Source organism: Engraulis encrasicolus, chromosome 24 (assembly GCF_034702125.1).
Source record: "Engraulis encrasicolus isolate BLACKSEA-1 chromosome 24, IST_EnEncr_1.0, whole genome shotgun sequence".
Lineage (NCBI taxonomy): Eukaryota > Metazoa > Chordata > Actinopteri > Clupeiformes > Engraulidae > Engraulis > Engraulis encrasicolus.
In genome coordinates, this window is record NC_085880.1 from 12,771,500 (window position 1) to 12,784,957 (window position 13,458).

Below are 13,458 nucleotides of genomic sequence, written 5' to 3' on the forward strand. Positions count from 1 at the left end.
AAACAGTTATGATAAACAAAAACAAAATGGCATTCTAGACATGGATCACTTGAAATGGATTTTCAATGACACACAAATATGTGTAAGCACACACACACACACACACACACACACACACACACACACACACACACACGCACACACGCACGCACGCACGCACGCACGCACGCACGCACGCACGCACGCACGCACGCACGCACGCACGCACGCACGCACACCTGATGATAGAAATGCTTTTTGATTTGAATATGGCGACATGATGAGCTTATATAATATGGACGGAGCAGTCTTCAGAGCAGCCTTAAGACTACTCTGACAAGTCTTAAACAAATAAAAATACACACATTCACCCACTCACTTCACTCTTCATCCATCCATCCATCCATCCATCCATCCATCCATATCTCCATCTGAACACACATGATTTGGAGGTGCATGGTAAAATATCTAATCATTATTTTGTCACACAAGTAATCATTTGAAAGTAAACACTATTCGTGGCATAACCTGTCTATTTAAATACAATATTGTTTTTAAATTCCCTTTTCTACAATTTCTCCCCACCATGACATGATTGACTGATAGACTGATTGATTGATTGGTTGGTTCATTGATTGGTTGACAGGACGGAAAGGAAAGTGAGTTGTCTTGACTGTTTTGTCTACAGTTTGGATTGCAACTGCTATTGGGATGGTAGTTGAAATAAACCATTACAACAGAACACTGCAGACCTTGATTGATAAACCAGCATCTGCTACAGGCCAATGGTGCACGGCCAGGTGTAGGCCTATACTGCTAGCTGGTGCATGTGCTAGCTGATAGACAAGTGGGGTCTTCCAAAAGCAGGAGAAGAAGTCACTTACATATGACTGAAACCTCACCCCAAGTCATAAATCTACTAATAGAACAAACCCACAAGATCCATCTACTAGGAAAGTTACCACTTATATTTGAATTTAACTTCACCTGGTCAGTCACACCAAAGCATCTACTTTTAAATAACCTCTCGACCGGGTTGGGAGGGTCTTGCACACTTCCTGACCATTAAGCGTCTGATGATTCGGGGCACACTAATTTCCCCACATTTCTGATCCACATTAATGTGAACCACAATGCCATGATGACTAACAGTCTGGGCTGAGGTGAGGGCTTGAGGAAAAAGCTGGATTTGGACACAGGCCTATAGATGGCGCCATCTTCCCCAACACTGTGGTCCTCTCATCTCACAAGGACAAGGCAGGGAAGGTGTTCACTCTTTCCAGTCATTCACTAACATAGAAATGTGGGTCTTTTTTGCAGGTTGAGGGTCCCATCATGAGATTTGGACATCTGCCAGCATAAAGCAGGTACGTACATTCAAAGATGTGGGGACATTTGCAATCACAATGGGTGCACAAATCCAGTTCAGTCACCAACATGCGTCAGTCTAGTCTGATCTATCATCATCATCATCGTCCTTTGAGTCAAATTGTTTGTTTCTTTGTGTAGTTGTCGTTTTTTTAACAAGGTGAAAGTTAAGGCCTTGCCTAGCTTTGTCAAAAGTAGGAGGGAAAAAAATAAGTACAAAAAGAACTGAACTAAAAGAAATAATACAAACAAAAAACACAACAAAACAAAACTAATCATTTCCGTTTGGCTCTGTAACCCCAAGATGAGGCTAAAAGACGGTTTAAATTAGGATTCAAGGACACCTACAACATCAACAAGAACATCAACAAACAACAGATGAAGAGCAAGTCAAATATAAACTGAACTGAACTGAACTGAACTGAACTGAAACAAAGCACAAATCAAATACAAACTGAACTGACCGTTCTCATCGTGCCCTGCAAAGGGCTCTTTGCATACGGTGGGACATGTGGATATTGGCTAGGCTAAGAGAGCGGGACATGGCTAGCCTAGGAGATGGGAGAGGGGACATGGCTAGGATAGGAGATGGGAGAGTAGGACATGGCTAGGATAGGAGATGGGAGAGGGGGACATGGCTAGGATAGGAGATGGGAGAGGGGGACATGGCTAGGCTAGAAGGTGGGAGAGGGAGAGCAGGACATGGCTAGGCTAGAAGGTGGGAGAGGGAGAGCAGGACATGGCTAGGCTAGGAGATGGGAGAGTAGGACATGGCTAGGATAGGAGATGGGAGAGGGGACATGGCTGGCTAGGCTAGGAGATGGGAGAGGGGACATGGCTGGCTAGGCTAGGAGATGGGAGAGGGGGCATGGCGAGACTGGCTAGGCTAGGAGATGGGAGAGGGGACATGGCTGGCTAGGCTAGGAGATGGGAGAGGGGGCATGTCCCTGGTGAAGGGGAGTAGATGGTAGGTGGGAGGGGACATAGCTAGCTAGGCTCGGCTCTGCTTGGCTGGTGTTCTGGCCTAAAAAAGGGCCACACATTCTTCCCTAGCAGGCGCTGTTGTGCTGTGGCTGTGCCTTAGTGTAATGTAAACAGTCCAAAGACCAAAGTCTCCCAAAGTGGGGAGAGAGCGAGAACAGAGAGAGAGAGAGATTTTGGCCTGATTTGCCAGTCGCACGACTCTTTGAGAATTTTTTGCTCAATCGGAGTTCAATCATGACTCTCGCATCGTGTAGCGTACATGGGGTAACAACAAGCGATATTACCTCACGACCAGCTTGCGATCAGCAATCGTATGGTCAAACTGTTTCAAACTGTTTGAAATCCTGGTCGCCCCTCGTGAATCGCACAGTTGAAGCAGTCCTACAACCCGATTTGAAACTACGTTTCACACTGCACAAATTGCCAGGGTGAGCCGGTTCGCTATTCGTCGCTTCCGGAAAAAAAGCCTGTCATGACGTACATTGTGAGCATTCTGCTTGCACCCTTGGCTCGTATAGAGTGATGATGCGAGTCGTGAGATGGGAACTTTTAAACCCTGCCATTCCCACGAACAGTGTGAGCAGGAGCTGAATACATGCGACTGAAAATATCGCAGTGTATGGCCAGCTTTACACAGACTGGCAGCTTACACTAGTTTATCAATCTTTCTCAGTGAGGACAGAGGCAACCAAAGGGCTCTCTCTCTTTCTTGCTTTCTCAATCCTTACTCTCCTTCTCTCTCTCTCACTGGGGCATCCTGGCTAACGGGTGCAAAAAACAACACAGCGATAACAACATTCTATCTAATCTCCCATTCATGTTCAGATCATCTCTGCATGTGTCTGTGTGTGTGTGTGTGTGTGTGTGCGTGTGCGTGTGTGTGTAAGGGGTTAACAGGGTCTGTAATTACACTAGTTTGGCAAGAGACCTGGCACCATTATGTTCACTGCTACTTGGTAATTGAAAATGATCCGATGACGTTTATGAGACTGACATATGCACGAAAATACAGCTTATCGCACCACACACACACGCACACACAAACACACGCGCACACACCCACACACTTATTACAATATTACAATCATATTTATAAAGGCACTGATTGAACACTATACATATTTTAAGATTATCCAGCATTCCGTGCTCAATACGAAAAGGTAGAAATCTAAAAATGTTTCTTTTTTTTAAACATTATTTGAAAAATAGACCTGTGACATATATAGAGAAAAGGAAAAAAAAAAGAATCGTTTTGCACCCTTGCCGCACATGTACAACAGAGAAATGCCTACGGATGTATAAAAGCGAACACAATCTGATTCTATAGGAGTTTCCGACTGTTTGACAGCTTCCTAAACTCCGCTCTTCACAACCTAAATAACTCTACGCAGAGGTTTTTTTTCTGTCTTTGCTGAAATGCGTATAACCATGATTCAGAACCAGATTGTTTTTCGTTATACTCATTAACCAGACATGTCTTGATCTGCAAAAGAAAAGAAAAAGGAAAAGAAAAATATCTGAAATGCTAAGGCTACACTCTAAAGCATAGCATGTCGAAGCTACACTCCAAAGTATGTAGCATGTTGAGGATGTTCAGGACTCCAGTCATCGTGATTACAGCTTAGCCTACGTACGTACATACTGTATGTAAGTCCAGGAAAACTACAGTATCTCCCAAGGAAAACCGAACGCTAACGAATGTTACAGTTGGTTTGAAATGTCTAGGCAGGTCACAGTACTAAGCCATTCTGCAGGTTTCTGTGAGTCTATATCGGAGGACTGTTGCTATGGCTTCGGGCACTATGAAGTCCTCTCCTTCACACTGTTCCACCCACGTCACATGACCTGGGTCGCACCCACATCACATGACTCGGGTCACTGCGTGTCCAGTTTGCTGTACTTCACCCCCTGTTTCCATGGTAGCATGCGCCAGGACAGCGGGTGCGGGAGCTGGTAGTTCTTGGGGACGGTACCCTGGACGTTGTGCTCAAAGTGTTGGAACAGACGGTACCACCAAACCCGCGCAAACAGGTTCCCCTGGGAGTTCTCCTTCAGAACCTGCAACACAGCAGCAGAACACGGAACATTTCGTTAGACTCATTCAACTCTCTATCTGATTGGCTAATGTGCGGAAGAGACCAGTAAACTCACCGCCTGATTGGCCATGGTGTGGTACCACCAGAAGAGGCGCGTGGTGATGAAGTAGGCCACCACCACGTCGACAGTGTAGTGGTCATGAGCCAACAGGATGCAGAACACCCCCACCGCACTCAGGCCCCAGCACACCCAGTGGTATACCCAGAAACGCTTCGGAGAGTCTAGGAGATAGACAACATATTACATTACATTACATTACATTACATTACATTACATTACATCATATACATTACATTACATTACATCATATAACCCTGTGGTACAACCAGAAACGCTTTGGAGAGTCTAGGAGATAGACAACATATTACATTACATTACATTACATTACATTACATTACATCATATGACCCTGTGGTACACCCAGAAATACTTTGGAGAGTCTAGATGGGACAATAACAAAATACAGAACACATGGCATTCAATTACATTACAATAATGTTAAGTAATGCGGAACTCTTTAGAGAGTATCTAAAGCCCTAGTTTAATGTGGGCACCTGGGGTAAAGTAATAATAACTGGGAAATTTAGTCCTGTCCAAACACGCCATGTCAGTAAAGATAGTATGTCTGTAAACTTTGCAGACAGTTTCACCATCTGTGAAAAGCTCCGGATAAATTACCCCAGGGTAATAATAATCCCGTTGTGAATGCGACGTATGCGACGCGAATGCGAAAGATGTCTGGTTAAGTGCATGAAGTGCACATTATATCTAATCTCTTCGGATTTGCACACATTACACTCTTGAAGTAAGCATTCCGCTTTATTTAAGGGAGTTGTTCCACACTGTTTTCGCTGCCAAAATCAGGAAGCAAGGTCAAATGCACTCTTTAGACGCAACGACATACAGAAGGGAGCTGGATTATAACTGTGCAGACGTGACTACAGTCTGTCACCACTAGATGGCACTGTAATCTACTGAATTGGAGATCCAATAAACAGTACAGTACAATACAGTACAGTGTGTGTGTGTGTGTGTGTGTGTGTGTGTGTGTGTGTGTGTGTGTGTGTGTGTGTGTGTGTGTGTGTGTGTGTGTGTGTGTGTGTGTGTGTGTGTGTGTGTGTTCTTACACTCTTTGATGAAGAGATATGTGAGTGTGAGCATGACTGTGTGGCCGCTGTACAGGTAGTCTCCGCACATGCTGTGAGAGCCGGTGATAGTCAGGCCTCCTCCTGCCACCATCTTCATGATCCTGTGCCGCTGCGCATCCCACTGGCCATTCAGCTGAAACACACACACACACACACACACACACACACACACACACACACACACACACACACACACACACACACACACACACACACACACACACACACACACACACACAAGATGAGAACTCGGGGGATATTTCAAAACAACAAATACTTGTATATTCTAGAACACATTAATACCATAAATAACAAAAATGAAATAAATCAAACTGGTTGGCAGCTAAAACAGCATATAAGCATGTTAAAGTCTACTGAACTCTTTTCGGAAATCAAAGCCTTTTCATGATGCTACAGTAGTAGTACCAGTCAACATCTCATCTCCAGTCCTGTCCATTTCCCTCAGCTGATTTTCAGTGGCATGCTGTATGGATTGCATCGCATAAAAAAAACGCATCTGTTCACGTAATAACCTGTTGCTATGGCAACCCAAAGTCATGAGTGTATGATAACGTCATGGTTTGGTATCACTTCAACATACTTGGAAACCTCCGCAGAAGTGATGCCAAAAATAGCATATGGCACCAGATACCTTATATTCCCTACTTTCTAATGTTTTATGGTTCTCTTTCAGTTGACTTGTTTCACCATCTATATGGGGGTACGCTCTCAGCTGTGCGGTTTGACGAAGACCATTTCAATCAGTTTTCCACACAACGAAAACCACCTTCGATAATTTTTTCCCCTGCATTTTCTGAGCGCTTTGGGTTTTTCTTCAGTTCAGAAAAATGTGAATTGAGTTAAGCGGAGCTGGTAGCAGAGAAACAGCCAGAGGGCCATACAGCACTAAAAGGTCATGTGAAGAGTTGTGACGGTTGCTAGTGTGCCATCGTCTCATTTGACCTGGCGTAACCTGCCTCGCACCGGAGGGCAAAATAAATAAACAGAGATCTGGTTGTTTTTCTGTACCATTTAACAGGCCGCTACCAAGGCTATTAGATGGCAGAAATCGCATCTCATTGCATCAGATTACACACACACAATCGCACACATGCAACACAAAAAGGGCAATCATTCAACCTTGCACAAAATACACATCTCTCTCTCTCTCTCTCTCTCTCTCTCTCTCTCTCTCTCTCTCTCTCTCTCTCTCTCTCTCTCTCTCTCTCTCTCTCTCTCCTCTCTCTCTCCTCTCTCTCTCTCTCCTCTCTCTCTCTCTCTCTCTCTCCTCTCTCTCTCTCTCTCTCTCTCTCTCTCTCTCTCTCTCTCTCTCTCTCTCTCTCTCTCTCTCTCTCTCTCTCTCTCTCTCTCTCTCTCTCTCTCTCTCTCTCTCTCTCTCTCTCTCTCACACACACACACACACACACACACACACACACACACACACACACACACACACACACACACACACACACACACACACACACACACACACACACACACACACACACACACACACACACACACACACACACACACAGCTCAAAAAGATCAATCATTCACCCTCACCCACACACACTCTCTCACACGCACACACTCTCTCACACACACACACTCTCTCACACACACACACTCTCTCACACACACACACTCTCTCACACACACACACTCTCACACACACACACACGCACACACCCCCCCACACAGGCCGCACATGCACGTAGCTGTTGTATGTCAGAGCTGCTCAAAAGCAAGCACGTAGATGCTGGCCAGTTAGCAACTTAGGTGGCTGGCAATGAGTAATTGCATTGCAACCAATAGAGAAGCTAACAGAGTTAGCAACTACGGCTTTGGGAAACAGACTCTAGCCTGTACGTTCGCTAACAAGGTTGCCTCACTTTCCCTCTCTCAATGGTTCCATCTGGGCAGGCCAATCAGTAAACATGTGTGTGCAAGGAGTGCTTAAGAGGACTGACGTTAGGTTTTTTCTGCTACGTTTGACCGTTTGTGCGTAGGCAGGCTTAGGGCCTTATACTGTAGCAGGGCTAATTACATAGGTCAAAACCAGTCGTTAGCAATTAGGAAAAGGCAGTGCTAATTGTTTTAAACCTTTGACTCTAAAACGCCAGGAAGAAATTCTCTGTCAATATAACACCACCCGCCCCCCTGTGCTGTATGAAAGCAAGTGCAGTGCAAGGGCTGTTTTGCTGGGGGTTATTTTCCAAGACTACCTGGCTGTTCATCAGTGTCCTGAATGTTTTCCTTCCACTGGCTTAGCTTCCTGTCCAATTTCCAATTCAATATACAGTTAACGTTCACAGTGGACATTGTTTAAATGGGTCAATACCACATTCTATTAATCTAAAGAGGGACATTTACTTACGACCAATCACTGTTGGTTCTGACATCTAGGTCACCAGTTGTTATGGATACCAGAAATGGAATATGTTTGCGGTAGCATTGTAGCATTGCATGTGCGTGCACATTTCGTAGCTCACTCACTAGTAGGCCTAGCTCCCTCACACAAGTTACAGATACATAGGCCTACGCATGGTGTAACATTCACACAACAGTTAGGGGCATTCTTCCCCAAACTTTCATGGGTCAGTCAAACAATGGCAGAAAAAAATTGACAACAGACTCAATGGCCATCTGCCACCTATACACCGCCTGTACAACGATGGATAGTGCTCTGATAGTTTTGCAACCAGTAGGCTATTTTAATATGTACTCGCTTCGCGAGCGGTTGTATGTGTATGGAAGGTCACACAGCAAGCATATTTCTGCCTTATGTGCATAGTAGTCTCTGAGGCCTGTCTGTGAGAGGCTACCTGTCTATGGGCCTCACACAACGGGCAATGTCAACAGGCCGTGTGCAGGCTGTGTGCACTAAGGGTCTGTGTAAGGTACAGTGCGGGCCTAATCTTACTGTGACTGCTGTGCAAGGGCTGCCCTCAACATGGGAAAACTGCGCCAACTAGGCCTACAGTAATCTTCCCTGATCTGGGCAAAGTCCACTACGCCACACTGCCCTGCACTGCACTGCACCACCGCACCACACTGTGCTGCACTGAACTCCTGCTCTTCGCAACACTCTGGCTGAACCCCTCTAAAGCCTCTTTTCCAGCTCAACACCAATGGCACTTTACTGCAGCCAAAAGTATAGCAACAGCAATACAGTAGCAATACGATTTGTATAGCATATTATCATGCATAACTGTCATTCAATGTGCTTGAGAGGAAAGAAAGGGAAGAGAGAAGAAAAGAATAGAAAGCAGAAAGCAAAGAACGTATTATTGAGAGTAGAGAACTAATCTCAACCAAAGGCAGATAAAAAATAAAGCTGTTTTTAATTTCTTTTTAAAAGCCTAGGCACAACCAGTAGAGGGGACTCTGAAGATCTAAGATATCTTTTAGGGATAATATTTCCCCAGCTAGCATATCTGCAAAATATTTATGGCCTAGGCCACTGAGTGACTTAAAGAATAATCAAACAAGTTTTAAGTCAATTCTAAACCTCACTGGTAACCAGTATACACAAATCAGTGCAGGTAGCCAGGGGGAAAAAATCTACGCCTGAAATTATGAGGTATGATTGTCCATGCCTGATTTTGAACCACCACGACTAAGGTCTCTTCGAAAGCGGCTTGCAAAAGTAAAAGTCCTGTTGTGCCCTGCCCCGTCCTGTCGTCTCAGCTCAGGTGATTCACTCTTTCCCCTGTGTGATCTTAGCTCAGGTGATCCCCCGCTAATCCGCTGAGCTACCTGCCTGCAGAGCTGCTCTTAACTAGGATCACCACAGAACGCTCCACTGACAGGGAAACAAATGCAATATGTGGCAAGCTTTTCACTCTCTGAGCTGTACCTCTGATGCCAGTAAGTGGGGTTAAATCTGTGGCTCTCTGCATATTTCCAGCAAACGGGTTTAAATCTGTGCACATTTCCTGGGCATCAGACTAACTTTTAAGTTTTATTTTTGGGGGGGTTGTGAATTTATGCCGTATTGTGTAACTGCCCCAGCAACCCTGTTAGTTCTGATTGTCTATCTCTGTGTCTGCCTTCCTGTCGTGCTGTTGGGAAGAAGTCACTGTCACGCTGTCTTGTCTCTGTCTGGCTCCGTCTTTCTTAACACGCCAACCAAACTGTTTGAAAGGTCAGAGTGACCCAGTGGACACACACACACACACACACACACACACACACACACACACACACACACACACACACACACACACACACACACACACACACACACACACACACACACACACACACACACACACACACACACACACACACACACACACAATCATGATCACACGACACACTGTCTCTAACCTCATTTCCTCCCATTCCCTACATCCAGGGTCGAGGCCGGCTGGCTGGCTCGCCACAGAGCCTAATCCTCCCCCACTCCACCTCACACACACACACGCACACGCACACTCTCCTCTCCCTGTACAATATGGAGTAGGGCAGTCCTCTGCACACGGCTCTCATTTGGCCAGAAATAGAGAAACTGGGGGAATGGAGGGAAATCAACTATCTGATAGCACCAAACCAAGATGTTAGCGGAGGTAGAAGCAGTCTGATATCAGTTGTGTAACTAAGTAACTAGCAGTGATCAGAGAGAGAGAGAGACAGAGAGACAGACAGAGACATAGACATAGACATAGCCAGAGACAGACACAGACACAGACTCTTACCTAGCTACCCTTTGCTTGAGACAAAAGTCAATACTTATAGCTATTTTATGACGAAACAAAACAAATCTTGATTGGTAAATAAACTAAACAGCCACATGTATGATGAACAGTTAAAAAATAAAATCAAAACCCTCTAGGATCAACTGAAATGGATTTTCAATGACACACAAATATGTGTATGTGCACAAGCACACACAAGCACACACAAGCGCGCGCACGCACGCACACACACACACACACACACACACACAGACACACACACACACACACACACAGACACACAGACAGACACACACACACACACACACACACACACACACACACAGACACAGACACAGACACACACACACACACACACACACACACACACACACACACACACACACACACACACACACACACACACACACACACACACACGACCTGGGGAGGCCTTGGAAACTAGCCAGTTGAAGGGATGGCGGGATAGATTAATACTGTAGATTAGGGAGGTGAAACTGGAGTGATTTAACCTAGTTTGGTGGCTGATACTATGAGACTCTATCTGTCTCGGTCCCTTCCTGTTGCCCTGTTGCCAGCACAGGAACTATGGCAATGAGAGGAGGAGAATGAGGATGAGGAGAAGGGGAAGAGGAGGAGGAAGAAGACGGAGGAGAGGAGGACGAGGAGAGGAGGATGAGGAGAGGGGGAAGAGGAAGAGGAGGAGGAAGAAGAGGGAGGAGAGGAGGATGAGGAGAGGGGGAAGAGGAGGAGGAGGAAGAGGGAGGAGAGGAGGATGAGGAGAGGGGAAAGAGGAGGAGGAGGAGGAGGAAGAGGAGAAGGAGAGGAGGATGAGGGGGTCTTACTTTGGAGAAATGTACCTGAAATGTACACTCATCACAGAGACTGTGGTGATGAGGATGAGAAAGATGAGGATGAGGAGGAGAGGAGGAGGGGAGAAGGAGAGGAGAATGAGGTGGTCTATTGGACAGCATCTGAAATACATGCCCGGTATGAGGAGAGTGGTGGTGGTGAGGACGAGGAGGAGAAAGGGGAAGAGGAGGGGAGGGAAGAAAGAGATAGAGAATAGGTATGGTAATAGATATGGAAAAGTAGAGGAAAGGAAGGAAGGGGAGGGATGCAGGTGAGGTGGTCTTGTCGGGCATTTGTAGTGCATGCTGGGCATGGGCAGGGTGGTGATGAGGAGAAGAAGGGAGAGGAAGAGGAGGAGGAGGAAGAAGAGGGAGGAGAGGAAGGAGATGAGGATGAGGTGGTCGTACCTTGGGTGAGCATCTGAAGTGCATGCCCAGCACAGATGAGGAGGAGGAGTAGAAGGGAGAAGAGGAGGGGGAGAGGAGAGGAGGAAGAGGGAGGTGAGGAGAAAGGGAGGAGGATGAGGAGGTCTTACCTTTGGTGAGCATCTGAAGTGCATGCCGGGCACGGGCAGGGTGGTGACGTACATGGTCACACACCTGTACAGGTACAGCGTCCCCACGATGAAGAAGAAGCGGCGGCCAATGATGGACCTGCACAGGACACACGCACGCACACACACACGCCAAGTCAATTTAGTTAACAAGTTACACACATACTGAAAGACTCCCTCCTACGACTCTCTGGTCTCTTTTTTTGTGAAGCCCTATATCACCTTTTTTACTTTGCAACATTTTTTTTTTAATTCTGCATTTGAAAAAGGGCCACATTTATGTTGCACTGATAATTGAGACGCTGTCAATGGCCTCGTTTACATGACACATTTAATATAGAATTAACATAATTTAATTCTGAATAAAACTTAATTCCACTTTGAAAACATCATGTAATCACTTCACAATTCGGAATTAAATGAAAGTGAAATGGACACGAAATGAATTAGTAATTCAAAATTAAAAACATCATGGAAACCTGACCAATGGTACCACAGAAGGCCCGAGTTCGAAGCCTGCCGAGGCAACTCTATTGAGCTTTGTTACAAGATGCATGTGAAACATAGTCACTGAAGAGTGTAATAGTTGAGTCCATTGCTGAGTCCATTCTCACTACTGTGCCCCTCATCAGGTGCAGAGTTGTATAAAGTAGAAATACTCGTTCAGATGCAATTACAACACTAGTATTGTGCTGAATTGTAGCCATGAAATATGATACTTCTGGTGTTGTAATTTGCATGTATTAGAGTACTTCTACTTTATAAAACTGATTTGGTGTGACTGTGTGAATATAGGCTGTAACGATAAACTCAACTCACGATTTGAATCGTATCACGATCTTTGAGCTACGGTTTGGCACTTCCCATGATTTTTTAAACGCATCTTTAATGAAGTATAGAGAGTGACTGATGATCCAGAGAGTGCATCCTCTAGTGTGTGTCTGTTTAGGTGAGACTGGGTCTAGTAATGGGGTGTGACGGGGGCAATACATCACCTATCTCTTATTACTATACATATTATACACATAGGCTTGCGTCAGTGACAAAGGTCGTTGTCAAGGGGTGAGGTGTAGGTAGGTGTGTGTGTGTGTGTGTGTGTGTGTGTGTGTGTGTGTGTGTGTGTGTGTGTGTGTGTGTGTGTGTGTGTGTGTGTGTGTGTGTGTGTGTGTGTGTGTGTGTGTGTGTGTGCACGCACGTGTGTTCCAGTGTGTGTTAACATGCACGTGTGTGTATGTGTGTGTGCACACACTATTCTCTGCTACACGTGAGAATGTCCTCATTAAGCTGCTACTATAGATAATGCTGTTCCTCTTATTTACCATCACACACACACACACACACACACACACACACACACACACACACACACTTATTTACCATCACATACACACACACACACACACACACACACACACACACACACACACACACACACACACACACACACACACACACACACACACACACACACACACACACACACACACACACACACACACACACACACACACACACACACACACACACACATTTACCATCACACACACTTATTTACCATCACACACACTTATTTACCATCACACACACTTATTTACCATCACACACACACACACACACACACACACACACACACACACACACACACACACACACACACACACACACACACACACACACACACACACACACACAAGAAGCTTCTTCCCCCGAGTATAAACTTAGCATATGGGATGTGCATGCGTGCACTCAGTAAACTGATCACAAGCCGATT

The 13,458-nt window shown here is 45.5% G+C and overlaps 1 protein-coding gene and 1 long non-coding RNA gene across 4 annotated transcripts in view; one reads left to right on the forward strand and one right to left on the reverse strand.

The window, feature by feature from the left end:
• The window catches only part of LOC134441354 (uncharacterized), a 4,221-nt gene extending 206 nt beyond the window's left edge, over positions 1 to 4,015 (forward strand). Inside the window, exons 1-2 of one of the 2 annotated variants that reach the window (XR_010033150.1) lie at positions 1 to 2,065; positions 2,134 to 4,015. The exon at positions 1 to 2,065 is cut by the window's left edge and continues 206 nt beyond it. This is a non-coding gene — a long non-coding RNA (uncharacterized LOC134441354). The remainder of the gene's footprint in view (positions 2,066 to 2,133) is intronic. The other variant, XR_010033151.1, reaches the window with a different exon arrangement.
• A 98-nt stretch (positions 4,016 to 4,113) lies between these two features.
• sgms1a (sphingomyelin synthase 1a) overlaps positions 4,114 to 13,458 on the reverse strand; it is a 44,039-nt gene continuing 34,694 nt past the window's right edge. For both annotated transcript variants that reach the window (XM_063191627.1, XM_063191629.1), the window contains exons 4-7: positions 11,670 to 11,787; positions 5,556 to 5,709; positions 4,483 to 4,649; positions 4,114 to 4,389 (exon numbers count right to left, since the gene is read on the reverse strand). In XM_063191627.1, the coding sequence (XP_063047697.1) occupies positions 4,207 to 4,389; positions 4,483 to 4,649; positions 5,556 to 5,709; positions 11,670 to 11,787 (622 nt within the window). In that variant the 3' untranslated portion in view covers positions 4,114 to 4,206. The remainder of the gene's footprint in view (positions 4,390 to 4,482; positions 4,650 to 5,555; positions 5,710 to 11,669; positions 11,788 to 13,458) is intronic.